This window comes from Equus przewalskii, chromosome 1 (assembly GCF_037783145.1).
Source record: "Equus przewalskii isolate Varuska chromosome 1, EquPr2, whole genome shotgun sequence".
Classification (NCBI taxonomy): domain Eukaryota; kingdom Metazoa; phylum Chordata; class Mammalia; order Perissodactyla; family Equidae; genus Equus; species Equus przewalskii.
This window is the reverse complement of record NC_091831.1, coordinates 145,608,959-145,636,225: the sequence shown is the minus strand read 5'-3', so window position 1 is coordinate 145,636,225 and position 27,267 is coordinate 145,608,959. Positions and strand designations below refer to the sequence as shown.

At 42.6% G+C, this 27,267-nt stretch overlaps 4 protein-coding genes across 12 annotated transcripts in view; 2 read left to right on the top strand and 2 right to left on the bottom strand.

The window, feature by feature from the left end:
- Positions 1-88: 88 nt before the first annotated feature.
- SERINC4 (serine incorporator 4) lies at positions 89-5,975 on the bottom strand. Of its 4 annotated transcripts, none has more exons than XM_070581995.1 (12): positions 5,299-5,975; positions 4,601-4,777; positions 4,249-4,427; positions 3,712-3,791; positions 3,494-3,587; positions 3,033-3,244; positions 2,748-2,843; positions 2,516-2,642; positions 2,048-2,120; positions 1,578-1,626; positions 1,281-1,434; positions 89-1,091 (listed from the first exon to the last, which is right to left on the bottom strand). In XM_070581995.1, the coding sequence occupies exons 1-12, from the start codon at positions 5,374-5,376 to the stop codon at positions 893-895; spliced, it is 1,518 nt and encodes a 505-aa protein (XP_070438096.1). In that variant the 5' UTR covers positions 5,377-5,975; the 3' UTR covers positions 89-892. The 4 variants fall into 4 exon arrangements, with proteins under 4 accessions (XP_070438096.1, XP_070438086.1, XP_070438107.1 ...); XM_070581985.1 differs by having other exon boundaries at positions 5,278-5,873; XM_070582006.1 differs by lacking the exons at positions 3,033-3,244; positions 3,494-3,587 and having other exon boundaries at positions 5,278-5,951.
- HYPK (huntingtin interacting protein K) lies at positions 4,167-7,287 on the top strand. 2 transcript variants are annotated; one of them, XM_008507325.2, is made up of 5 exons: positions 4,167-4,346; positions 5,960-6,190; positions 6,506-6,561; positions 6,912-6,963; positions 7,111-7,287. In XM_008507325.2, exons 2-5 carry the CDS (start codon positions 6,029-6,031, stop codon positions 7,204-7,206), a joined length of 366 nt encoding a protein of 121 aa, XP_008505547.1. In that variant the 5' UTR covers positions 4,167-4,346; positions 5,960-6,028; the 3' UTR covers positions 7,207-7,287. The 2 variants fall into 2 exon arrangements, with proteins under 2 accessions (XP_008505547.1, XP_070438187.1); XM_070582086.1 differs by lacking the exons at positions 4,167-4,346; positions 6,506-6,561; positions 7,111-7,287 and having other exon boundaries at positions 5,988-6,190; positions 6,912-6,971.
- A 1,326-nt stretch (positions 7,288-8,613) lies between these two features.
- MFAP1 (microfibril associated protein 1) lies at positions 8,614-22,974 on the bottom strand. The gene is made up of 9 exons (XM_008507334.2): positions 22,700-22,974; positions 17,194-17,413; positions 15,777-15,906; positions 15,318-15,505; positions 14,702-14,810; positions 14,440-14,600; positions 12,169-12,328; positions 9,391-9,480; positions 8,614-9,291 (listed from the first exon to the last, which is right to left on the bottom strand). Exons 1-9 carry the CDS (start codon positions 22,776-22,778, stop codon positions 9,109-9,111), a joined length of 1,320 nt encoding a protein of 439 aa, XP_008505556.1. The 5' UTR covers positions 22,779-22,974; the 3' UTR covers positions 8,614-9,108.
- A 39-nt stretch (positions 22,975-23,013) lies between these two features.
- Positions 23,014-27,267, top strand: part of WDR76 (WD repeat domain 76) — a 59,653-nt gene continuing 55,399 nt past the window's right edge. The window contains exons 1-4 of one of the 5 annotated variants that reach the window (XM_070581924.1): positions 23,014-23,153; positions 24,539-24,639; positions 24,762-24,942; positions 25,559-25,969. In XM_070581924.1, coding sequence (XP_070438025.1) covers positions 24,880-24,942; positions 25,559-25,969 — 474 coding nt within the window. In that variant the 5' untranslated portion in view covers positions 23,014-23,153; positions 24,539-24,639; positions 24,762-24,879. Of the gene's footprint in view, positions 23,154-24,510; positions 24,943-25,558; positions 25,970-27,267 lie in introns of all 5 variants that reach the window. The other 4 variants (XM_070581927.1, XR_011528958.1, XM_070581935.1 and 1 more) reach the window with 4 other exon arrangements.

Genomic DNA, 27,267 nt, shown 5'->3' with positions numbered 1-27,267 from the left:
GGGGATGGGGATGGAGGAATGGCTGCCCTTTCCCACCAAAAAGGGAGAGAACTTTAGACTCTAAAAGGTTGTGGGTATGTAGACTAAGTGACACATCACAGAAAAATCCTTTATTATACTACAACAAACAGACAAGTATTCTGGGTATGTGGTAGAGGAATCCTCTAAGAACCATGGGGACTTCTTTTCTCTGATTTTTGTCCCTGACCCGGACCTTGAACACCATCCCAAGGATGGAGTTGAGGGCTTAAGAAGGAAGGCTCCAAGACCTAAGTTTATGCCCCTCTTCCTCATTCTTCCTCAGTTTGTTTGCCTGCTTGAAAGTTGGCCCCAAAATCCTGCTGCTCACTGACTTTCCACGGTCAGCTGCTCTCAAGTGTTCACATTCTCTTCTGTCATTCCTCATGGTATGAGGGTGGTTTTTGTCTTCCCACTTCCTTTGACCTTAAGACCAGGATTAAAACCTAGGGTAGTTTCTGTGCTCCTTTCTTCTTATATCCCTGTGCCCAGGGCTGAACTGCTTATTTTCCTTTCTGTCTCTCAGGACAGAGCCAAGTAAGTCTTTAGTCCCTGTTCTTTCCCTGCCCCCATCTCCACCATGACAGCCAGGAATGGGCTGGTGCCACACTGTCTGCTGGGATCAGCAGTGGTTCCTGAGCCGCTGACTTGGGAGTTAGGCTTTTCAGCTGGCTGAAGATGTAATGGTAGCTCCAGTGAGTCAGATAGTCTGCCCACGGCATTAGGGTATGTATGGCTACTTTTTCCAATTAAGACATAGTATTGACTTCAGCCTAAAGGGAGATGACTGCCCATTGTGTCTTTGCGGTATCTGCTGGGCTGAACAGCTCCTCTGAGCCAAGACTAGGGTACACCTCAGGGGAGCCCCAATTTGTTATCTGGCGATACTGATGCGATGGCACTGTCTCTTGAAGATAGGAGGAGGCTGGGGATCCTGGGTGGGGGACTGACAGAGTGGTGCCAGGAGCAGCCCCAGATAGAGGAGTACACAGGCCCAGCAGGAGGCAACCTTGACCCAGAAGGTAGCCCAGCTACCTGTGGTGAACGTCTTTTCCAGTTCTGCTCCCTCATAGCTGTAGAACCAAAGTCTCTGGTTAGAAAATATGCAGGGCCTTAGCTTTTAGACCTGTCTTACCTCTCCACCAAAGAATGTGGCAGACCCATGTGTGTCTCCTGAGAACCATTAGGACTGGCCTTGAATTGCTCTTTTGCTAAAATAGCGAGATTTTCAGGAGAGTATCCCAGGCCCACCTCCATCTTACCTGAACCAGCTGGTAAGGGTAACCATGACATAGAGTGATGCAAGGAACAAGACGAAGTGGAAGGCAGAATAGCTGTAGGAAAGATGCTGGGCTTGCACAGGAGGAGCTGTAGAGGTCTCTTGGTCAGCTGGCTTGGCGGCCCCACCCCTTTGCCCTGGAGACAGAAGGGCTGCTGGAAGCAGTGCTGCTGAAACACCTCTTCCCTCCCCACCCCAGCTTTTGTGAAGGTGCTTGAGGGCTCTTTGGCATTCTCCAGAAATCTACACTTTATTATGTGGATCCTCACTTGACACTCACCTTCCTCTGGCACCACTATTTTGGGGCAGCAGAAACAGAGTGAGGGCTTCTGTAAAACAAAAGGCAGCATGTTTGGAGTGACTTTAAGAAGAATGTGAGGGTATTAACATAGGAAACTCCCCTTCTTTGAAAAGATTAGTCTGGTGTAAAAGTGGAGGCACACCTGGGTGCAAAATAGCTCCAGCATATAACTGGCTGTGGGAACTTTGGTAAGATGTTTAACCTTCTGTGCCTCGATTTCTCCATTTGTAAAGTGGAGCAAATACCTACCTCACAGGGTTGTTGTGAGGATTAAATTAAATGAGATTATGTATAAAGTATCTAGCACAGTGCCTAGCACATTGTGGGTACTCAATAAAAGGTAATAGCAGCTAGAATCTGAGCATTCTGGGTAGAGGTTGGTGGGATGTGTGTGTGTGTCTGTTGTGAGTGGGGAGGGGCACTGGGGATATTGAGCTCTCTGTCCTCACCTGGAACTCATAGCTGTAAACCTTGACAATCCACAAGGGCCCAAATACCTCAGCCAGGTAGGAAGCCTCAACACTGAGAAAGAAAAGAGAGTTCTCAAACGGCTCAGTCAAATAGCAAGAGGGATTGCCTGAGGGCATTTACTGCCAACTCTGCCATATTGGTAACTCTCAGGGGGGTACTGTGCCCCCGGAGCCCCTTTCCCTGAAAGATTTAGAGATATTTTCATTTGAGGGCCCTAAAATCTTTGCACATATCTTTAATTCTCAAGTCATTACCCGTACCCCCTTCATCTCATACAGATCATCTGACAGTGCTATTCTTAGAAATCATTTCTGTTCATGGGGAGCATTCCTCACTCGTCTTGCTCTAAAGTTTAAATAAACCATAGTCCCAGTCTGCTGACTATCCTTCCCTGTCCTGGGCATCCTCCCTTCTGGCACACCTCTCCCCTTGACACCTTTACGCACCAGGCAAGAAGCACACAAGTATACATGATGCCAGCACTCAGTACTGCTACAGAAGTATCTGGTGTTTGGGGTTCCATTTTACTCAGGCCAGGCAGGCACAGGGTGTGATTCTGTCCTTGAAGGATTACTGAGGGGGGGGCAACAGAAGAGAGAGGTGGTAAGAACAGAGAGCTAAGTATTTGGCAGGAGCAAAGAAAGGTTTTAGCATGAGGGGTCCAGGTCCTGTCCTTACCACTCTCTGGAGGACGGCTGGATAGCGCAGAGAAGGTCAGGTACATGATATAGCAGCTGATGACAGAGGCTTGTAGAAGGCCAGAGCGGGGTTGCTCTGGGGAGAATGGGGATCACTGCTTAGTCAACAGGGTAGTAATTTCCTCCACTTCTGCCCCCACTTGCACTTCTGTCTCCCCACTCTTTGTGGGAAGCAGAGAATTGACTGAGATTAGGGAGGCTGATGAAATTTGCTATATATGCTAAAGGCCCCCAAAATCTGGAATGTTGCAAGGCATGTACCCACTGAGGCGGATGCAGGGAGCGATGGAGAGGAAGGAGAGGAGGCCACAGAAACAAAGGTGCAGACTAAGTAGCATCTTGTTGAGCAGGCAGCCAGCTGGGTGTGTGTAGTGGCGGAACAGGAGCACAGCTGTCACACCTGCCATGCTGTAGAATCCTAGGGTGGCCAGCAGCACAGCTAGGAACCATCGGCAGTCTTGGGCTGCACCCATCTGCCTAAGGGTAGGAGGTAGGCAATGGCTTGCGGCTCCAACTCTTTACCCATTACCAACTGTTCCTCCTCTCTCAGAAGACTGATGTGACTACCCATCCCACTAGGCCCACAGAGTCATCACATTCTTGAGCTTTTTGTACTGCTCAGTGGGAAGCTATGGGACCATTGACCTGTCACAGCCCAGCTCCACTGGGTCTGGTAATGTCAGACAACCTTCCCAGGAAGAGCCTTTAGGATTATGTGCTCGTTACCAGTTCTTGTTCCAGGAATGGGCAAAGGCTGTGATAAGCACCAACTGCAGCAGGATGAATGTGAAGCCTCCACAGATGCCAATGTAATGCCAGGCTGCACATGGGGCATCAATGGCAAAAAGCAGATTATTTCATTACTCCTGGTCCTTTTCCTACACTCTCTTTTTCTTAGAAAATCTTTTAGCTTACTCCTGATCAGGATGTGAGATGAAAGGTACCTGGGAAGAGATGCTCATCAGGGATGCAGAAGGCAACAGCACAGAGAGCTAGCAGGAACAGCAGCTTGAGGACCCAGAAGCTGGTTAGGAGGGAAAGAGAAAACCAGACTAAGAAGAAAAGGCAAAGAAGAGTGAACAGCGCCTAGAGAGGAAGGCAAAGGAGAAAGCAAAACTATAGGAAAGGGGAGAGAAGAGAACTAAGCATAGGGAAGGAGAAACCAGTCCTGTCAGATGGGCTGGAAACAGGCCTGTGGCAGCCTTTCCCAAATTCTCTCAGATGCCTAAATAATCATATCCGGACAATGTTTTACAGTTGACAAAGGGTTTGCATATAATAACCCCACTGTTAGCTCCATTTTAGAAACTAGAAGCTCAAAGGATAAGAGTGTAGCTCGTGGTCACACAGCAAGTACGGTGGAAGGAGGGACTTAAACCTGTTTTCTGTTTTTTTACAGTGCTATTACTTCATCTTGGGATTTCCTTTACTCAGTCTACTTCCCTCCCTATCCTCTCCCCACCCAAAGAATACACACAAACCTATTATGCAGCTGTGCCCGCGGGCTGGTAGGGGATTCGAGGTGGACCAGCAGCACAGCCTGCAGCAGGTGGAAGGTGGCAGTTCCTGCACATACTCGGTACACAGCCCCAGAGCCACTGAGCACTGGGCAGTGAGAGTGGCCAAACAGATGGGCACACAACTCTGAGGGCATCTGGATCTGGAAGGGAGGATGCATGTGAGAAATGGCAGGGCAAGTCATGCATAGAGAGGTACCTACTTCTCATGGGTATGTCCACTCATTTGCCCCCGCCCCCAATCTGAATCTCTTGTCTATCTCAGGGTTTCTCCTTTTATCCTTTCCCAGTTGCAGCCCAACCCTCTCCCACTTACCCCATGTGCCTTGCCCCAGACCCTTTCTACTACTGTCCTTGACAGCAGGAGGCAGCAGACTGCTGAGGCCCCTACATGGAGGAGGATGTAGAACAGGCGGCTAGAAGTAGACTCTGTGAGAAGAGGCCACCTAGAATGGCAGCAGCAGGTACAGGGAACAGGCCCACAGCAGGTCACCTGGTGATAAAACATGCAGGGCAGCAAGGTGGAGATTTGCTGAGGAGAGGCTTACATTAATGTATGTGTGAGGTTAACCCATGAGGCTGAATTCCAAAGTTTCCCCTTCCCTTTTCTTCTCCCTTTTACTTAGGAATTCTCAGAATGTCTGGTTCCAAGCTCTTTAGGATTGCCTTCCACTGACATCGGGTAGAGCTTTTATCAAAAGAGCTTACTTTCCTTCAGGCTTGAGCAGACCTTCCTAAAAGCCGAAGTCACACCTGGCCTCTAACCTTTCCCTAGACCTAAACATCTGATACTGGGAACGTAGGAGTCTTGGAGGCATCGGTAGTCTTGGAGGCAAAGAAGCAGAAGGGCCTCAGAGGGGAAAGGAAGGCCTATCATCTTGATTAGCTCCCGTGGGTTTTCCTCCTCAGCTTCGGCCACCATTCCCTTCCACTTTTTCAGATAACTCTTGCTCTAGGGAGCTTTCAAGCCTCTCTGCCCAAGTACTGTCTCACCTGATAGAAGGGAGGATTTACCATGACACTGCTGACTCCACTGCGTTGCTGTGTCAGGCGGAGGGAGGTGCTGGGGCCCGTGACGGCTTTTGCACCCATCACCCTTGTCCCAGGGATTAGGCCCAGGTCCACCAGATGGAAGGTAGATGAGAAAGTAGCAGCTTTCTTTTGTCCTCAGTCCATTGGACTGCGGCTGTGCTGGGCTGTGCTGGGGCCGGTGCTGGGGCCGGTCGCCTAGCCCAAGGCAGGATGGGGAGGGACTTCAGGAGAAGAACACCGACCTCCAGGATGTGGTAAATGCAAATGTCCCTGTGACTTTTCCCCAGGGCCTGTGGGTCACTCCGCCTCTTCTCCCCAGATTAGAGAGCAGTTTGCATATCTGACTTCCTGTGGATTAGTTTCATAATTGGTTTAGGATTAGACGTTAACCATCCTGGTGGAACAGAATTCTTGGGGGTTTGTTTGTGGAGGGGGGATCTAGGTGAAGAGGAGGGAAGGATATAGGGTGGGAAGGTCTGGAGTGGTGACGGGCAAGGTCTGGGCAGGGCCTTGCAGAAAACACCGTAGAAGCCCGAAAGAAGTCTGAGAGGCCAACTGCTTTCCTCGCTGAAGCTTCTAGAACCAGAGCATTAATGAAGGTGTGGCCCAGGGCCAGCCCCCCCTCCTTTTCTCCCGGCGGAAGGTGCGGGGCAGCTACCGGAAGTCCTAGAGGCGCGGGGCGGGGCTTGTGCGGCGGCGCCGTGGGATCGATATGGCGACTGAGGGGGACGTGGAGCTGGAGTTGGAGACTGAGACCAGCGGTCCGGAGCGGCCTCCTGAGAAGCCAAGGAAGCATGACAGTGGTGCGGCGGACCTGGAGCGAGTCACCGACTATGCGGAGGAGAAGGAGATCCAGAGTTCGAATTTGGAGACGGTGAGGTGGGCCTGGAGCGTGTCTGGGCGGGCCGAGAGCAGAGGGGGCTCTGCGGCCGTAACTGAAAGCCCCGCTCCAGGACGGGGCCCCATCCCGATGGTGGGAGGAGGCGAGAGGGAAGCTGAACTTCACTGGAGCCCGCCTTTTGCGAAAGTAGCTTGATGGAGATTCGGTTTAAAGTGGATCTGAGGTGCACAGAATCGAATTAAATATAGGCCTTGGTTTCTGATACACTCGTCATCGTGAACACACACGTTTTTAGATTATTGCGAGTTGTGGGTAGCACAGCAGTAATTGGATCTGTTTTTCCCATAGGCCATGTCCGTGATTGGAGACAGACGGTCACGGGAGCAGAAAGCCAAACAGGAGCGGTAAGTCTTCCAAACGCAACCAGCCCACCAGCCCCTTTCCCCCAGACAAAAATAAAAGTCATCGTTAAGCCCTTGTACCTTTCTCCCACCTATCATCAGTTCCTGCAGATGTAAGGTTTACAACTTTACTCTTCTGTTGGTTGAAGGAAAGGCCTCTTGGCAACGCCTGCTGCCTGCTGTAGACTCCGGGGGAAGGGATAGGGATGTTAGGTGAGGGGGTGGGAGTCATTTTGTCTTTCTTTTCACTCAGTATTGTTTATCAAGAGTCCTTTATTTGTAAGGCAATGATCCTTCCTGGGAGTTTACGGTAGAGGTAGAGAATGAGAACTAATGTACGTGAATATTTGCAGGGAGAAGGAACTGGCAAAAGTCACTATCAAGAAAGAAGATCTGGAGCTGATAGTGAGTAGTAATGCCTAACTAGTGTATGGGCAGGGGAAGTTACTTTGCTTAAGTTGTTTCCTGAAACAAGTAGAGTCAGCATGGTTTGGTGGCCTATGTTAATGCCTGGGAGGAGACTTAGGTAACATCACGATCCTTTTCCTGCAGATGACAGAGATGGAGATCTCACGAGCAGCAGCAGAACGGAGCTTGAGGGAACACATGGGCAACGTGGTAGAGGCTCTTATTGCCTTAACCAACTGATTTGTACTTTTCTCAGACCTACCCACTGGATTAACTTATTTCAATAAAGATTTGTCCTTTTTTTGTTGTTTTATCATCTTGGATCAGGTGTATTGTATATTGTATTTCATTGAGAAAATTTACATGCTAGAGTATAACTGAATTTAAGTGACACTCCTACCCTATCCCTTAATGAACTTAGGTGGAGGATAAGTGTAGAAGAGCACCTCACTTTCAGATGCAGATGCTAGGTGGCAGGCCAGGCTTATTCATCTGCCTAGCTTTCACTTAACAGTATTCAAGGTACATCTGGAGTCTCAGCACAGTTACTGTACCCCATGGAATGTGTCTCCAGGGCAGCTTATGAACAGCTGAAAGACCAGTACCTTCCTAAGAGCCACTGTACATAGATATAAATCACCAAACCAGTTTATAAGCCACTTTGAGTTAGAATTTAGGTACTGAGGTGGGAACATGGTAAGTACATACAATAGAAGATATCAAAGGTTAGCTCCTAAGTAGAGTTAATCTATAAAAGATTTTGATTTAATACTTGAATTTTGAACCATAACACTTATACCTTACATTCCATTTCCTATCCTGGAGAGAAGACAATTTTACTTTAAAAGTTGATCAACTTAGGCCACATCACCTTTGCTGAGCTTGTTTCCTCAACTGTAAAATGATACATACCTGATAGATTATTTTAAGAATTGAGCTGGTGAATGCAAAATGCTTGGCCTAGTACCTGCCTAAAAGCAGACACTCAAATGTCAGCTACAAACACTTTCCCGAAAGAATTTCAAGGTCTTACTCATTTTGGCTCTAGGATAATTCTTAGATTGTATCCCCTCTCTGAAACACAACAGTGATTTATATTCGTTTTTATGTGTATTACCTCATGGTATATTTGCATTTGTATTTTTACTCTAGGACATTTAAGGATTTATGAGCGGTCTTCAAAAAAATAGCCTTCCCACTGGTTAAATGTCATTCCTTATAATCCCTAGGACTCATAGTGCTCTGCCATGTGCATGGTGGTTATGTAGCACAAATTAAACGGAAAAATCATTGAATTTAACTCTAGCATGATGTGACTACATTTCAACTTAAGAGCACTGTGCCCTCCTTTGGTACATGAGCTGGGCAAGGAAAAGATACTGGTAGGTACCTGGATTCCCCATTTCACGGGTCAACTTTTGTTCTATATACAGCTACTGTTTAGAGAGCAAGGACAACCACATATGTATTTGCTTATGGAATGTCTGGGTGCCACTTAGAATACAGACTGTCTAGCATCTGTGTTTTGGAGATGAAAGAGGATGATCAAAATGTGCCAGACAAGCCCCGGCTATCTTTTATTTTCGTTAATAGGTCTATACTTGTCAGCCTGCACATTTTATTTCCATTATCATGCTAAAAAACTTCTTGGTGTATGATTCCTTTATTCCTCGACACACATACATAAATGGATCAAAAAGTTTGTTCACTTAGAAAAACTGATGCCAATCGAAAATGCACAACAGGTTTCAATGAGCTTAGATTTCTTGTAAGGTAAAAGTAATGCACTGTCCACTTACATGCCCATGTTTCTAACCCAAGCTAAGGAGCTGGAAAAAGAAACTTGGAATAGTCCCAAGTGAATTTGGGAAGCGACAGAAGTAATGAAATCTACGATTTCTCAGAAATAGTTTTCAGTGGGAGTCTTCTAATCCTACCCTGGATAGTCTTTTCTGTGGGTTTCTCAGCATGAGTCCAAACCACACAAAGCACCTTCAGATAGGTTGCCCAGTGTCACATGTACGGCAGTATGTCCAACAGGCTGGATACTGGGGCCATGTAAATAATGGTAAAAGCAAATCAAGGACCAGATGCCGAGACTTCCCCTTGTGTCCCATAGCTGGAAGGATAAGTAGTTAAATTCTAAGTAGTTTTCCGCTTCTTGGCAGATGGCCGTTCAAATACATCTCGTACCCCAGCTGCCTTTTGTTTAAAGAACTTTGTGTTCTGAGCACTCTCTTGACCCCATGCTGAGTCGAATGAGGTGGTGTCTTGATCCACAAGGTGCGTGTATTTGGTACGACCAGACCGCCCAAAGTTCTTGACCTGAAGGAAGGATAGACGATAAGTTACACGACCAAACATTTCATGTCCCAGCCCTCAATACATTACTTTTTTCTCTCGTGCTATTAAGGTACCCCATACCTGCATGACTTTGGGAAGAATAGTTTTGTTGAAATGATCCTCCAGGGTAGGTGCGCTGAAATCTCTCTTGTATACCTCTTCATCCTCATCCTGTGGAAAAGACTCTGTCAGTCTTGTGATTTTATTTTTGTATAGTCAAACCCCAAATTTATTAAACTCTACGACACGGGATACAAAGAAAGCAGCGTAGGTATCGAACTTTTTCTTCAAGAGCTTATATCTAGTGGAGATGATACTCCTTTTTTCCTTTGTGTTGTCTTCTTAAGTGTAGACATTTCCTGAAGGTTGGCTATATTCTCTCTGCACTCAATATGTTCATGCACTCATATGACTTCAACTTGGTACAGGCCTCTCAAATCTCCGATCCTGAATTTTCTACTGCCCATTATATATCTTAGCTTGGATATTCTGTTGGGACTTCAAACTCACATCTAAGGTGAAAATCATTTCCCCAACCTTTTCAAACCAGCCTTTCCTGATTTAACTTTTTCTGCTAATAGGACCAACATTCTCTCAATTACCTAGATTCAAAATCTGTGCAGAATCAATTGACACTTCTTATAAACTCTCAACACCTGGGTTATTAAAGGTTCTCTCTGCAATCAATCTTACTCACTGCCACTGGATTAATGTTTCTAAAACAACTCTCATTATACCTATTCCTTGCTCAAAACCCTCAGTGGGTCTCTATTTTATTAAATAAGCACGACTCTGCGTAGTAGTCAAGGACAAATACTTTACAGCCTTAATTTACCTCTCCTTGTACTTTCCTTTACAGCTGTTACTTTCTGCCTCCACTCCTGGTCCCTTCACCTGGAATGTCTTCCTACCACTGAATGTCAGAAAGTCTACATCTTAAAAGTCACCTCTTTTATGTCACCCTTTTCAATCTTCTACCAAATATAACATCTCTCTCTTCAAAAATCCCATAGTACTTTCACTCTTCCTCTTGTTCCAGTATGTATTTGCCTTAGCTCCATTTTTAGATTGTAAGCCTTCTGAGGGCAAGGATTATCCTCTAGCAGTGCTCAACAGTAGTGCCCTTTATACAGTACATGCTCAAAAGGTTATTTACTTAATAAACTATATAAAATAACTACAGAAAACAGTTTCAAATCAACATTAGGTAAGACTATGATACAGGTTATACATGTGCTGAAGGAATTAAAATAGCACCATCTTGATTAAGGAAAGTTTCATGGAAGAGCTGAGTCCTTTAACCCAACATAGTTTTGAAGTATTCTTTTCCCTTTAGCTATAGAAAGGCCCAGTTTAAGGGTAGAACAATTAAACAGTTTTTATGAGATCTACTTTTCTCCTTGTTAAAAGTCTGAGATGTCATTTTTTTTTTTTTAAAGATTGGCACCTGAGCTGATAACTGTTGCCAACCTTTTTTGCTTTTTCCTTCTTCCTCTCCCCAAAGCACCCCCAGTACACAGTTGTATATTCTAGTTGTGAGTGCCTCTGTGGTTGTGCCATGTGGGATGCTGCCTCAGCATGGCCTGATGAGCGGTGCCATGTCCGTGCCCAGAATCCGAGCTGGCGAAACCCTGGGCCACTAAAGCAGAGCCCACGAACCTGCCCAGGAACCTACCCACTTAGCCACGGGGCCGGCCTGAGATCTGTCATTTAACCTCAGAAGCCATTTCAACTTCACTCTCCTTGTCCAGAAGAGAAGAGTCAATATTTGAGTATGTGCACCAAAAGGCTTTCACATAAACCTTTCCTTATGTTTCTTAGCCAGCAATCCACTGCTTCTCTAAGAAGTTTGATTATTAAAGCTGCTGAAATGCTTAAGAAGTGATGCTTTATGACTCTGCAGCAGTATAAGAAGTAATTCATAATCTTCACTGACTCCAATCTAGAAAACTACATACACTGGAAAACTACATAATAAGAAAACATTTCCTGCTGAGCAGATATACTGAAACTGATTTTGGAGGGGAGTAAGGAACCCTCCACTGAAGTTTTTACATTTTACTGGTATCTACAGTGAAAGGCAGGAATTTAGCTGCAGTGGGGATACTTAGGGTTTGAGATACAGCATGTGAAAAAGTCAGTCTAGTTTCTGATACAAATTTAACATGAAATAATTTAACAAACCACAAGTATTAGAGTAATAAATGCAATCAATTTTCCCATTCCCTTTCCTTCTCTCTATTAAGGAATTATCACTGGTGCTAATTCAAATAGTTTGGAAGAAGTCTTCATCACTTTACACAGAGCTAAGAGACTGGTAATTTGACTTTGGTCTTGATGTGCAGGACAACTGAGATGATGGCATTATACATAATGGTTAGATAACCATTTTTCTGGCTAGTTAGGCTTAGTCACTTTCAGTCAGCTCAGAGTGAGTTAAACTTTCACCACGCAAATATGAATTAATGTAAAGCTATTTACAGAGCTTAGTTTCACATAACTCAAATTTCTCACTTGGCTGTGAATAATATCTAAGTGATTTTGGGGACCTTAGTAGTTTACTATCTATATAGATCACTCTTTCTCTATTTCAGTTCCTCAATTCTTCTATTATATCATTTCCTCCTGAGAACTAGGGCCAAAAGAGAAGAGGTGCTGCTACTTCTAAAATCTGCATGTTGCCAATGCTTTCTCTATTGGGTTTATATTCTTCAGAAGCAAAAAAGCAGATGAGAAAGTTGACCACTGGCAAGTGGAAGTAACACTCCAGGACCAGTTTATTGTTGGAGGGAAAAAAGAATTCAAAGCTTCTGAGTTATTCCTACTACCCAAATTTCCCATTCTCTTTTCACTTCTTACCATGAAGAAGGCACCCCGGTGATAATACTTCTGTAAGAACTTATATTTGCCCTTAACAGCTTTGTTGGTAATGACTTTGCCATTTGCCCGAAGCTCAGCTCGCCTCTCTTCCTCAGTCAGGTTTCGCATGCGTTCAATTTCTGCTTTCTCCTTCTCAAGCCTGTCCAGAGAACAAAAGAATTTATTAGTATCATTCCAGCTTCAGAAAGACCTAATTATCTGAATATAACACAGTTCCATCACCTTTCAAGCATTATTCACCTTCTTTAATTCTAGTCATTGGAGGCGGCCCCGTGGCCGAGTGGTTAAGTTCACGCACTCTGCTTCAGCGGCCCGGGGTTTCACCAGTTCGAATCCTGGGTGCGGACATGGCACCACTCATCAGGCCATGTTGAGGCAGCATCCAACATACCACAACTAGAAGGACCCACAACTAAAAATATACAACTGTGTACCAAGGGGCTTTGGGGAGAAAAAGCAGAAAATAAAAAAAAGGATTGGCAACAGTTGTTAGCTCAGGTGCCAATCTTTAAAAAAAAAAACATTCTAGTCATTGCCTATGAAGAATCAAGATCAGGAACTCAATAAATAAAAAGGTGAGGTGGTCTTCATTATGCTTGCCACTCTGGCTACTGCACACTTCCAAAAGTTGATTTTAGCCTTTTGAGGTTCAGACATACTATTATTGCTTGATTTTGCAACCTTACTAATTCTCCTTCCCTAAAAAGCCTTCTTAGCTTTAAAAAAAAAAAAAATCAGAATTTAAAATAACTCTGTGTAAGACTTCACTAGTATTCCTTTAGTAATCATGTATGTGCTTACATATCACAAACCAAGGATTACCATCATTAATTAGATTGCAGTGCCTTTAACCTTTTCTTTTGAGGGGATGAGTCAAAGATTTCGTTTCTCCAGGAAAATGCAAATAAACACACAATTTTACAGATAATTTTTTTTAAAGTTTTTTTTTTTTTTAAAGATTGGCACCTGGGCTAACAACTGTTGCCAATCTTTTTTTTTTTTTTCTGCTTTATCTCCCCAAACACCCCCTGTACATAGTTGTATATCTTAGTTGCAGGTCTTTCTAGTTGTGGGATGTGGGACGCCGCCTCAACGTGGCCTAACGAGCAGTGCCATGTCCGCGCCCAGGATCCAAACCCTGGGCCACTGCAGCGGAGCGCTTGAACTTAACCACTCGGCCATGGAGCCGGCCCCACAGATAATTTTTTTTTTGTGAGGAAGATTTGCTCTGAGTGAACATCCGTTGCCAATCTTCCTCTTTTTTTTTGGTTGAGGAAGATTAGCCCTGAGCTAACATCTGTGCTAATCTTCCTCTACTTTGTATGTGGGATGCCTCCATAGCATGGCTGATGATGGAGTAGGTCTGCACCTGGGATGCAAACCTTCAAACCCAGGGCTGCCAAAGCAGATACACACAATTTTAAAGAGTACATGGACTCCTTGAAACCCAGGATAAAAACCTTAGAAACTGAAGGTTGAGGACAGTTTTCTGATGGTTTCTCTTTGTAATCTGGGATTACCCTCTCATTCCTAGCAATTTTCAGGAATTGGTGATGCAGCTCAGAAATGATTCTGCTCTAACATAGTGAGTGTGACAGATCATTTAAATGCCACAAATTCTTCCCCTCGTAGTATGCATGCCCTTTCGCAGAAATGATATGTGAGCCTCAAAAAACCTTGCCAGCTTTGGCCTTTGCCCTCTTGGAATGCTGCCCTGAGACTGTTATGTAAGGAAGCCAGTTTAGCCCACTGAAGAAGTGTGGCATCCTAGCTGATAGTCAGCATCAACTCTCAGACATGTGAGAAAAGCCATTTTGGACTTTCCAGCCCAGCCAATCCTCCAGGCTGGATGCAACTGCGTAAGAGAGCCCAGGTGAAACCAGCAGAGGAACTGCTTAGTCAACTTCCAAAATCACGAGAAATAATCAATTGTTTCAAGTCACTTAATTTTGGGTTGGGCTGCTATGTAACTATAGATAACTGGTAACAGTGAATAACTTGTGTATGTCTACTAGGAAACTAAAAGGAGTATTAGCTGGGGCTCTGTCATGGAGGAACACAGACAAAATGTGTTTCTTTTCCCTGATCTTATTGTAACAAGCCACATTCTAGTTATGGGAAACTCACCCAGTTGCAGGAACCCTAAAGAAAACCAGAATGGAACTCACACTAGGTGTTGAGCCTCAGAGCTACCCTATAGGAACCTGTCCCATTAGCAGTATTAAACTCTAGGTCCATCCTATTACTCACGCTTCTCGATCTTCTCTGTCCCTCTTGATTCTCTTTAGCTCTCGAACTTTCCATGCCTCATATTCCTCCTCATCATTTTCATCATCAGTATTGAGTGCATCCAGTGCAGCCAGGGACCGCTTGTTCTCCTCCAGCTCTTTCTTGGTCTCCTCTTCTACAATCTGGATAGGGAGAGAAAGTCAACTGTTAGGCTTACTTACTCTCCTTTGGTAAACCTAAGTACACTACTCCTGCACTCAGTCCTTACAGCCACTCCCAGTACCTTGAGTGTGTACTTGCGCCTCTCCTCAGCCATGCGTTTTGCCTCCTGCTCCAGCTCCTTCTGTTTCAATGCTTCAGCCTCACGTTCTTGAACTGTTACTCGATCCTTCCTGCAGCACAGAGGTCCTGTTAGTTGCCCAAAGCCCTTAGACTGGAGCTCTTTATTACCCTAAATTAACTCCTACCCAAATCAGACAAAGCCAAACAATCTCTGGCTCTATTATTTGCAAAGAGCCAAAAATGGGAGTCATTCCAGGTCTTTAGAGCATCAAAATTCCATTCATCTTTGAGAACTGCCTAAATAGCAAGGAACCTGCTGGACTGTAAGTAGTAGCATTTCTAGCCATTTGCTCTTCAAGCTTAATTTTGTGCTTAATATGAGACCTTGGGCAGATATGTGCTCTTTAACTGGAAAGGGATATGGGAAAAAAAACTCAGGCTCTCTGTTAACAACAAGATATTCCTCAGCAAGTAGTGTGCAGAGCTAGGGCACTGGGCAGAAGACTTTCACTTAGTACTTACATTTCAGAAGAGTATGAGATAGAAAGGAGACTTCTATCTTCAGACCTGGAAAACAGGAACTAGGCGGATTCGGGCCTGGTTTGTGAGATACTTACTTTCGAATGAAGACCGGCTTAAGGCGAGGCTCCATCTCATCCTCACTGTCCGTGTACTCTTCATACTCAGATTCTGATTCTGACTCCTCCCCAGAACGTCCCTCATCTTCTACCTCCATGACTTCCATCTCTTCATTTTTTCTCTCCTGTGCTCGTTGACGCATCATGCCACGGCGCCGCTCTATTTCCTATCAAGTCATAAGTCCAAGCTAGTCAGCCAAATGGCCTCTGCTCTAAGACAGCTTTTTACTTTTCCTTCATCAAGCTCAACAAATTCTAATACGAGTACATGCGATTTAGCACCATTCTATTTTCAATCCTATCCCCAACAAATGGGAAATACTGGGCCAGACTTCTGCCAAAAGCAGCAATCTTGTGCCTTTAGAGCCTCAACAAAAGAACACTATCCCTAATGTTTTCTTGTACCCAGAAAGAACTCCCCATTTTCCTTTATTATACCTCATCATCAATTTCTTCCTCTTCTTCTTCACTGCTATCTTCTCGTTCCATGCGCCAGGCATCTCCTTCTACTTCTGAGTCACTTTCTCCTACCACTTCAGGTTCCACTATTTTCCGATGTCTAGCCAATCTGAAAAACAGTATCTCCAAGTGTAATACCACTGTCACAAAAATGAAGGGGCATTACCCACATTTCCTTAGTCATAGAGCACCTGGACATTATGTTTGTTTTTATTAATACTGAAATCTTGAGATGGGGAAACTGAGGTGAAGATTAAGGAAACTAACTCAAAGTGTCAGAGCAAGTAGTCAAGTTGGACCTAAAACATTAAATGTTTGGACCTAAAACATTAAATGTATGCTAAGACATCCTGAGGCACTGCAACAGACTTGTATGGGTGCACTGGGATATATTTACAACTCAAGGTACCTGCAGTTTCATCATTTGTTCATGCTGTTTCCTTTCAATGACATGCTATCTTTGTGAAACTGGGTCTTTGGTGGCTGCTGTGATAAAAAGTACTGCAAGAAAATCAATACAGAACAGGAAATGAGAGTGACAGTGCCAATCTGATTCCAAGGTTTGAGAAGTTGTCAGTGTCCAAGAGGCACACAAACCACACTAATAAGCGGAGTTTTACATAACTGTGGTTATGTAAGAATGAAATAAAAGTGTTTTTTCTATTTCTATTATTCTACACATTCTATTATAAATGTGTATTATATTTTTCAAATGGCTAAGTTGTTAGGACATGAATGTTTATTAAATTATTTGGATCTAACTACTCAATAAAAATAAACAGAATTGTTTGAGCCTAGGGACTCTGTGAAAAAATTCCTGAGACAACATGAACTCTGAAAGTTTGGGACCTCTGGTGTACCATGTAAGGTAATGTCTCAATCAACACACAACATACAAAATCCTTCACTGGGAGGCTCCCTTTCCTACATAAGACCATTCATCAGGCCTTTTTTCATTTCCCCTCAATAGCCTTCAGAATAAGTAAATGGTTAAAATCCATTTCTCAAAATTTATAAGACATCTTTGTGCTAAAAAGACTTGCCCTAACAACAATCAATGGGCTGTGTTTTCTATTCCCTTAATGAGTTAATTAGGGCCTTTGGACCAGAGGTAACCTGCTGTTTACTGGCTGCCACTTACTGGCTGTATAACTTTGGTCATTATTCAGTTATTTTCCTAACCCATTTGTGCCTCAGTTTCCTCATTTGTAAAATGGGGATAATAGTATCTGCCTCATAATGTTATTGTGTGGATTATGAGAATTTTAGTAAATGTAATGTACTTGGAATAGTACCTGGCACCTAGTAAGTACTACTCAAATATCAGCTACTGTTGCTGTTCTTACTAATTAACCTGTAGGGGTTCAGGTCAGGGAAATATAACCCTAGTCATTACCTCTCTTCCACATCTTCACTAATTCGGTTCTGCAAACGCCGCAGCCGAGGGTCACTAGATGAATCCTCCTCCTGTTCCTCAGGCTCTGCTTCTTGTTCTTTGGCTTTCTTAATGAACTGAAATTCTTCATCCTCCTCATCTGAGGACTCCATAGGGGCATAGTCTGGCCTCTTTCCCGAAACATAACGTTTTACCTTCACTTTTTCCATCGAGATCTCACCTGAGTGGGAAAGATAACTTAGTATGTTTTCAGTAGCCTCTTTCCCAATGTCCTTCAACCCCTGGCCTTTGTAGTTAGAGTCCCATATTCCTGGTAAATAAGAGTCCAAGTAGGAGAAGAAGAGAGCCACTACCCAACCATCTATTCATCTAGTGGTGTTTTCCCACAAAGGCCAAGTTATGGGAAGACATTCTTGTGAATGCCAACACTAATGATAATGAGGCCTAGCTTGGGTACAGTGAAGCTGGAAGAAGGTGGGCAGTGAAACAATAGAAAAAAGTTCCCCTAAACAGGCAGACTATGTCCATCCCAAATTCACACTTTTCCACCTCAACTATACCCTTAAACAAAACATCTGCAACAGTGTCTAGCACACAGTAAGAGTGACTTAAGAGGGAACATAAAATGAAAATGCTGCTCATTCTTTTAGTTCCTTTGAAATTTTCCATGGCAGCCTTTATATTACCGCATAACTCAATCTTCTAATTTTATCTATTTCTACCTTCTTTTCTTTTAGTTTATGTGCTACCAAACCTGCAAGAGTAGACAGTCTCTCCTTTACAAATACCAACAATTATAGAGAATAGAAAAAGTGTGAAAACTAACCAATACATTTTATAAGATGAATATAACCTTGATAACCAAACTGGACAGTTCAAAGGAAAATTTTAGGTGGATTTCACTTATGAACATAGATACAAAAACACTAACAGCAAATTTATTCCAGCAATGTAAAAACTAACAAAAAAACTCTAAACCATCATGACCTAATAGGATTTAGCCCAGGACTACAAGGATGGTTTAACCTTAGAAAATTAACAGGGGAAAAAATAATGTATTATTTAAAGTTGATACATTTAAAGTCACAGTCTTAACAATAGATACAGCAAACATTATACTTAATGATAAAATATTAGAAGCATTCCTTTAAAAAACATTCGGCATGCTATAGTTCATAATAACCAAGACTTGGAAACAATCTAGGTGCCCACCAAGGGACTGATGGATAAAGAAGATGTGATATATACACAAAGGAATACTACTCAGCCAGCAAAAAGATGAAATCTTGCCATTTACAACAACATGGATGGACTTTGAGGGTATTACGCTAAGCGAAATAAGTCAGAGGGAGAAAGTCAAACAATGTATTATCTCACTCATAAATAGAAGATAAAAACAATAACCACCACCAAACACATAGACACAGAGATTAGATTGGTGGTTACTAGAGGGGAAGCGGGGAGGGAGGAGGGCAAAAGGGGTGACTGGGCACATGTGTATGGTGAAGGATGGTAATTAGTCTTTGGTTGGTGAACACGGTGTAATCTATACAGAAATTGAAATATAATGATGTACACCTGAAATTTATATAATGTTATAAACCAATGTTACCTCAATAAAAAAAACAACAACAAGAAAAAAGTGGGCATGCTTATGTTGTCCCTATCACACCGTTTAGTCAACATTTTATTATGGTTCTAATTAGGGCAATAAGAAAAGAAAAAGAGGGGCTGACCCACGCCTGAGTGGTTAAGTTCGTGTGCTCTGCTTTGGCGGCCCAGGGTTTCACCAGTTCGAATCCTGGGTGCAGACATGGCACCGCTCATCAGGCAGTGCTGAGGCGGCATCCCACATAGCATAACCAGAAGGACCTACAACTAGAAGATACAACTATGTTCTGGGGGGGCTTTGGGGAGAAGAAGGGGAAAAGGAAAAGACTGGCAAGAGATGTTAGCTCAGGTGCCAATCTTTAAAAAAAAAAAAAGAAAAAGATAAAAGGTAAAGATGGAAAAGGAAGAAATTGCTATAATTTGCAGACTATATGATTACCTATGTAGAAAATATAAGATCACCCACAGACAAACTGAAAAAAAGAATTTGGGAAGAATGCTGGATACAAATAAGTGTACCTGTACATTAGCTACATATCATTAGAAAATATAGTTTAAAAATACCATTGACAACAGCAACTAACCTGTAAGATACCAAGGAATAAATTCAACAAGTGACGTAAAGGGCCTTTAGGAGGAAAAATATATAATTTTATTGAAAGATATAAAAGAACTAAATAAATGGAGAAATATATCATGTTCAAGGATGAGAAGATGGCAACTGTACCCGAGTTAATCAATAAATGCATGATCTATAATTTTAATGTAATTCCACTAGAATTCGTCCCCAGGCTAATTCTAAAATCATATGGAAGGAGGTCAAAAAGCCAAGAGAATTCTGAAGAGCAAGGTGAGGCCAAAAACCTTAACAAACAGCTCACCAACAAAGATAAACAGATGGTAATTAAGCATATGAAAAGATGTTCCATATCCTATGTAATCAGGGAAATGCCAATTAAAACGAGATACCATGATACTCCTATTAGAATGGCACAAATCCAGAGCTCTGACAGCACAAAATGCTGATGAGGTTGTGAGGCAACAGGAACTGTCATTTATTGTTGGTGGGACTGCAAAATGGTACAGCCACTTTGGAACACAGTTTGGAGGTTTCTTACAACACTAAGCATACTCTTACCAAACAATCCAGCAATCATGCTCCTTGGTATTTACCTAAAGGAGCTGACAACCTACATCCATACAAAAACCTGCATACTGATATTTACTGCAGCTTTGCTCATAACTGCCAAAACTTGGAAGCAATGAATATGTCCTTCACTAGGTGAATGGATAAATAAACCGTGGGATGTCCAGATGACGGAATATCATTCAGCGCTAAAAAAGAAATGAGCTATCAAGCCATGAAAAGACATGGAGGAACTTTAATGCATATTTCTAACTGAAAGAAGCCAATTTGAAAAGGATACATAATGTATGATTCCAAACGTGACATTCTGGAAAAGTCAAAATGATGAGACAGTAAAAAGATTAGTGGTTGCCAGGGGTTGGGTGTGGGGAGGGATAAATAGGTAGACCACAGATGATTTTTAGAGCAGTGAGAATACTATGTTTGATACCCTAATGACAGATATATGTTATTATACAGTTGTCCAAACCCATAGAATGTATACCACCTAGAATGAAGCTTAATGTAAACTATGGACTTTGGGTGATTATGATGTGTTAATGTAGGTTCATTAATTGTAACAAATGTATCACTCCAGTGGGGAATGTTGAAAATAGGGGAGGCTATGCATGTGCGGGGATAGAGAGTATATGGGAAATCTCTGTAACTTTCCTTCAATTTTGCTGTGAATCTAAAACTGCTCTTAAAAAATAGACTCGTAATAAAAAAAAAGAAGAAGGTGAGGTGAGGGGGGTGGGGTTTTGTATCAGACTGCAAGACTTATTTAAATTTACAGTAATTAAAACAATATGTCGTTGACTCGGGATACATAGAGACCAATGGAATAGAGTAGAGAGGAGAGAAACAACCTATGTGAGAACGTGGTATATTACAGAAGCAACATTAAAAGACAGTGAAGAATGGATGGGCTAGTCAAACAATGGAGTAGTAGGGACAACTGGCTAACCATAGGTAAATAGTAAAATCAGATCTCTGACACGATACACACAAAAAATTCCAGACAGATTAAAGACCCAAGTGTGAAAAACATATCCTAAACATATACATCCCTACTGGACTATAAGCTCCTTAACTTAGAGCCTGTCTTGCACAATTGTGTATTCAATCCTATTTAGTATATACAAACATTCAGATGATAGAAACTCCTTGTAATTGAGTATCTATGATCTCAGGGTAGGGAAGGATTTCTTAAACAATATACAAAACAGCACAAACCCTAAAAGATAAAATTGATAAATCTGATAACACTAAAACTAAAAATGTCTATGTAACAGAAGACTCCATAATTAAAATTAAAAGACATGCCAAAAAACCTAGGGAAATAGATATTACAGATTTGGGATGTATAAAAACAAACCCAATAGAAAATGGGTAAATGACAGAAACAGGTAATTCCTATAAGAGAAAATATAAAGAGCTGATAAACCCATGAACAAGATGCCTAGTCTTCACTAGTAATCAGGGAAATACAAATTAAAATAATGAGATATTGTTACACACTCATTAGATTGGGCAGAAATCTAAAAACCTGATATAACCAAGAGTGTGGATAAATATGTGGGAAAATAAAAACTCCTAATGATCTTACAACCCACTGTGGAAAGCAACTGGCAATAAATAGTTGATGATGAACTTCTACGAGTTTACCTGAGAGAAGTTCTTACACAAGTGTACTAAAGAGACATGTTTAAGAATGACAGTTGCAGCATGTTTGTAATACAAGAAAAAGCAACACAACTGTACCTCAGTAGAGAATAAACGGTGGTTTAATTATACAATGGAATTTACAAGCAGTTAAAATGAATTAGATCCATATGTATCCAAAGGATATTTCTCAAAAATCATGTTAAGTTAAAAGGAAAAAAAAAAAGGAAGCTGCACAATGATAGATTCAGTACATTGAAAAAACACAAAAGAAAGAACCGTTATTATTTTCCAAAATCCTTAATGAAAAAACCCTGACTCCTCAAACAAATACGGTGTTCCTTCTTCCATCTGCACTGATTGGAATCCTATCCATCCTTTAAGGATCAACTTAAATGGCATCTTCTTTCAAGCTTTCCTCGATTACCCAAATCTGAAGAGATTATTCCTCTTCTGCCCTCCCACATCACTCGGTTTACATCACTTAGTGACAGGTATTACAGGTGTGAAAGACCGTACACTGCTTAGAATGTGCTTCTTTTTGCATGTCTCACATCTACAAGAATGAGTTTCTCAAAGTTAGGGGGACTGTCCCGTACAACTTTGTATTCAATTTAATAAATACAATCACTGCCTTGGCTGAAAGGGATAGAAAGTTTAATAAGACATGGTTCCTGCCTCAAGAAGGTTATGAGCTTACGATGTAGTAGAGGGAGCTAGAGACATAAATAATTATAATGATGAGTTATAAAAGCAGCATATACAGACTGCTATGGATAACAAAAGAGGGATTGTATCCTGCACAACGTCCTGCAAACTGCAGGCATTCACTATATACATTAGTCTAACGAATGATGGAGGCCAAGGAAAGAGAGGAGTTTGCCTGTAGGTGAGGGCAGACAGGCTATAAGAATGAGATGAGATGGAAGTGGGTTTTTTCTCCCGAGGCAACGAGATCAGGTGCGAGTTTAATGAGGAAAGTCGAAGAAATAGGGAGCAGGGTCTTAAGGGTTGGTGGAGTTGGTGTAGTCGGCCCGGGATAGATTGGAGTACTCTGGGGAAGGAAGAGGTAAGACCCGACTGGAAAACGGCTCAGCACAGTACCTTTCTCATTGCGAACCGGGACGGCCCCAGCCGTAGACTGAATAGGCGGTTGTTTCATGAGTGCGCTTGGGACCGACATGTTGATGGCAGCGGAGCTGACTTCCGAAACTTTACTAATTCCAAACAGTGAACAGCGACAACGTCAACGAACAGACAAATCCTCTCCACCTGCGGCCACCAGACCCTACTGCGCGACTAATAGAAACGCCGGAGCAGTTTACGGCTGAGCGTTTTACGGCTAATCTAGAAAAACCGGAAATGTGCGACCAGAGGATTGTGGGATAGTGGAGGACGTCGGGAGTTGCCTAACACCAGGACGCCTAGTCTGTTCCTGCGCATGTTCGTAGGCTGCCTCAGTGTCGAAGCACGTACTTGGACGCCGCTTCTGGCGGGAAATTGCTTCCGTTGGGCTTTGCTTGTTGAGACCCTGCGGCGAGGAAAGTCCGAATTCAAGGTTTCGCTTCTTAGCTTGGTTTGAAGCCGAGGAAAATGGGATAGTGATAAATAAGAAACTGTGAAGATAGTGAAGGGCAGTTTGTCCAGACTGTTGAAAGCTCAGAATTAGAGTTTAATCGGAATAGAAATCCTGCTAATAGTACCTGATTAGCTTAGTTGATGAGGCTGAGTGGGTTTTGGTGCGCTATTTTTGGTCACGCGAGGGCAGGTCGTGGTGATTTAGGCCAGTTGCGGAAAAAAAAAATCCTCCAGAGGGCTTGGGACAACGCCTGAAATCCGAACACTGTTTTTAGGCTTTCCAGTTCCTTCAGTTTCTGGAGACCACCTATTAAAACATATTCCAACTGGAAAGTGTATGTTAGTGTAAAAGTAATTATTAAGTACTTACTGTGTTAACTGCTTAGCTCTCTGTAAGGAGTAAGGAATATTGTTAAAAGGCTCATGTCCTCAAGAAGCTTGGGTTTTATTTAGGAAGTCTTCAAGGGCTTATAGAATCGTAATAGAAGCAATTGCAATTTACTCGGTGGGTTGAATAAGAAACACTGGCTAATTGGAAGTCAGAACACATTTCACCGTAGAAAGAGTTTTATAACTGCTGTGGTTAGGAGAGAAGGGACAGCATGAGCAGTCTTGAAGTCCAGAAATAGCGTATATATGAGACACTATGAGGTTTGATTTTGTCCGTAATTTTTCAGTTAAGTAGTGGGGAAAGTTTGGCAGGTACCAGATCAAGGAGGGCCTGGAAGGTGCTGTTAATAGGATTAGTTCTCAAGTTATTTCACCTGTCTTCTAAAATTGGGCCTAGGCCAGGAGAAGAAATAAAAGGAACAGTGGAGGACCCAAGTAACCAACCAAGGGAGCAGTTTTGGGCTAGAAAGAAAAGGACCTTAAAAATAGAGTAGATAGAAATTTATATTATGAATTTATCAGCTGCAAAACTGTGCTGTCCAGAGGGAGTAAATGTGATGGGAAGGCAATTGTTTTGGCTCACAGCAACCCAGAGAATAGGAGAAAAAAAAAAAAAGATTTAATATGGCTGTGACTATAAGAAATACAATGCACTAAAATCTTATTTATGTTACTTCGTGATACAAAATTATTTGATTCACAACTTTTTCCCAGCCTTTGGGCTTTGTAAGTTCATCATTAAGATCTTAGTTAACTGGTGGACAGATGATGAGGTGGAATTTTAACTAGCTTAAGTTATCAGCTCTTGAAAAAAATCAATAATGCTTCCCTTCTTCGGAAGAAGATAATATGGTAACCATAGGGCATAATTTTCTGGTGATGGGGTTATAAGGAACTAGGGGGCCAAGGCTGCATGTTGATTTCGATTTCCTTTCCTCTCTATACAGCGTCTAAGTGCGTCTGTATCTTTTCCAGCCTCACGTTGTAAGGCCAGGTGGTTTATCCTCAGCAGAAGCGCCAGTGTTTTTCAAAGTGAGATACTGGCATCAGCAACATTAAAATCACCGACATCCAAGGTAAACATGTCGATGTGGTCCCTTCGCATCCCTAAAGAATTGGAGTTTGGCATGGGGCTGGTAGGCTTGGCTCCTTAAGGGACAACCGTAACGCCCGTGTGCCCCTTCCCCCCCGTGACCAGCTGGGCTCTGAGCCGCCGGCGCCGGCCCCGGCCCGGGCTCCGCCCCTCCCGCTCCCTCCCGCCCCCGCCTCCCGCCGTAATCTTGGCGGGAAGACACCAGCCGCTAAACGGGGGAAAGATGTCCGGGTCGTGCTCGGCGGCTGAGGAGACGGCGGGCTCCAGACAGCGACTCCAGGTGAAGGTGAGAAAGGGCTTGTCGCTTTCGGGTGTGCTCCTGCCTCAGTCTTTGAGAGGGATCTGCCGGGCACAGGCCCGGGAGGTCACCAAGACTTGGCACCCGGCACCTCCCAACTCCAAAAAGATTTTTCCCTCAGCTTAAAGAGTTTTTCGGGGTGTTGCTTAAAAAGATAAGCGGGGATGCCTGCCCTGGTTTTCCTCTATGAGACTAGAGACTATGAGGAAGGTTCTTCAGTAATCCCAGAAATGGCGGCAGGATGGGGTTAGGGAGGCTGTATTTGGTTTTGCATCACTGTCAGCTTCCACTCTTGAAACTATTCTGTTTACTCAGAATCTGACAGTTGGAGTTGTCTCCTTAGATGCAAATTGTAGTCGTTATTATTATTGGTCTGGCCGACTCATATGGGCAAGAAATGTGCCCAGTATAATAAATAATTATGTTCAGGTTATGAATTAGGTATCTAGATTTTGGATGGAAAAAAAGTTAACTTACAGGCTATCAGTTTGGATTTATGTTGTTATTATGAAATAGGAGTTAGACTTATTTACACAGATCTGTAAGAAAAGACATAGGATCTGGGATTCTAATACTTTCTATTTTCCTTTATTGACCTGAATAGGTGAATGAATATAAAGAAAACCAAAACATCGATTTTGTTTCTCCAAGACCAGTACACACTACAGTTTTAGGAAAAACAGCTAAGGTGTGTCTTGTCCCCTTTTCACTCAGCAATTACAAGGCAGACCAACTTAAGTGCCCCAAATCCCTGTTAGATAAGAATTCTAACAATGAAGTGCTGTGTAAGAAATCCAAGAAGACTGAAGTAAAGAAAAATTGCAGAAGAATTTTAACTCCAAAGATGGAAGCCACATCTTCCAAGGCGGAATCCACTTTGCAAAAATCATCCTTAGATGTTCATACTGAAAGTAACACGCAAGGGCACAAGAGCACTTCAGATACAGTGCTTCTCAGTGTTGATATGGAAAGCACTCAGGATGGAGACAGTGATGAAGATACCACACCAGGCCTGGTAAGAAATCTAATTACTAGCTTATTCAAATTTTTCTTGTCTTAAAATTTGAAGTTCTGATAAGTGAAGGTTACCAGGGCTCTGTCTATCTCAAACAAATTGTTTTACCTCATTTATGTTTGATTGAAATTTTGTTTTTTAAATGTTTAACAGATAACTTCCTTGAGTTAATTTTGCTCTTGGTTTTGATTTGTCAAGGAGAGGACTGACTTAATCTTCACTCTGCTTCCCTTTTTCTTCCTCTCGGTTTTTGCATATATTTTTGAGTTTACTCATACTTTATGGTGTCTTGCTTACCTTTACATATTATACACAATATACCAGAAGAAGTTGACCTGTGGGACGTAATGGCATTTGAGTGACTCTTTATGTCAGGGTAGGAAAATCGTCATTAATTGATTGCTTTGATGTGCTGAATAATATTTCCGTTAAATACAAAAAGGAGACAAATGATGGCATAAAGAGGATACATGAGAAACACTTATTAGTTCTATTTAGAATAATAGTTTGAATCAGTTTAAGGAATTAGGCATCTAACTCTTTTGGTTTCTATTGCCTACCAGGAGTGTTGTACTTCATTTAAAGTGACACGTTTTATTCAAGACAAGATAAAACCATACCACATGACAAAAAGTTGATGGAACTAGGGGAACAGAAAATGATGGTAGGGAAAGGGAGATACGATAATTGAGGTGGTATTGTTATGAAATAGGAATTCAGTTTGTGCTTTATTGTCCCAGAGGTAAGAATTAGCACCTTTGGTGGACAGTGTGGGGTAGGTCATGAGTGCATTGGACTGGGGGTTGGAAGCCTAGGTTTTAGGTATGGCCTCTTCTAAGAAACCTTGTGCCTTTAAGCAAATCATGTCTACGGTGAGGGGATTGGATTAGATCAGTTGTTCTCAAACTTTAGCCCGTATCAGAATTACCTGGAGGTCTTGTTAAAACTCCATCGCAGGGCTCCACCACCAGAGTTTCTGATCCAGAAGTTTGGGAGTTGGGTATAGAATTTGCATGTCTAACATACGTTTCCTAGAGACCTGACGCTGTTGGTCCAGAACTGCACTTTGAGAACCACTGGATATGACCTCTTAGACTGTAAATTTTAAGTATATGAGGCTAATGTAAAACAGATTTTAGTTTGCTATAAGCAAATAGGGTCAGAAATTAGAACATGAGGCAGTGAGTACTGGAGATAGTCAAGCAGAGTCATAAATGCGCAGCATGTTGTCTTAGGACAAACTGAAAGATCTAACATCTTTTATAGAACATTTCATTCTTTTGTCTCTCCCCTTTAGT

What these genes read in the sequence shown, in the direction of transcription:
- SERINC4 (XM_070581985.1), bottom strand. Translation starts at nt 5,376, where the DNA reads ATGGGTGCAAAAGCCGTCACGGGCCCCAGCACCTCCCTCCGCCTGACA. An exon ending in TAAATCCTCCCTTCTATCAG is followed by an intron (nt 4,778 to 5,277) that starts GTGAGACAGTAC and finishes TTTTATCACCAG; the next exon opens with GTGACCTGCTGTGGGCCTGT. An exon ending in TTTACAGCTATGAGTTCCAG is followed by an intron (nt 1,627 to 2,047) that starts GTGAGGACAGAG and finishes TTTGTTTTACAG; the next exon opens with AAGCCCTCACTCTGTTTCTG.
- HYPK (XM_008507325.2), top strand. Translation starts at nt 6,029, where the DNA reads ATGGCGACTGAGGGGGACGTGGAGCTGGAGTTGGAGACTGAGACCAGC. An exon ending in AGAGTTCGAATTTGGAGACG is followed by an intron (nt 6,191 to 6,505) that starts GTGAGGTGGGCC and finishes TTTTTCCCATAG; the next exon opens with GCCATGTCCGTGATTGGAGA. An exon ending in AAGAAGATCTGGAGCTGATA is followed by an intron (nt 6,964 to 7,110) that starts GTGAGTAGTAAT and finishes CTTTTCCTGCAG; the next exon opens with ATGACAGAGATGGAGATCTC.
- MFAP1 (XM_008507334.2), bottom strand. Translation starts at nt 22,778, where the DNA reads ATGTCGGTCCCAAGCGCACTCATGAAACAACCGCCTATTCAGTCTACG. An exon ending in GACAGAGAAGATCGAGAAGC is followed by an intron (nt 12,329 to 14,439) that starts GTGAGTAATAGG and finishes TTCTCTGGACAG; the next exon opens with GCTTGAGAAGGAGAAAGCAG. An exon ending in ACCGGGGTGCCTTCTTCATG is followed by an intron (nt 9,481 to 12,168) that starts GTAAGAAGTGAA and finishes TCTTTTCCACAG; the next exon opens with GATGAGGATGAAGAGGTATA.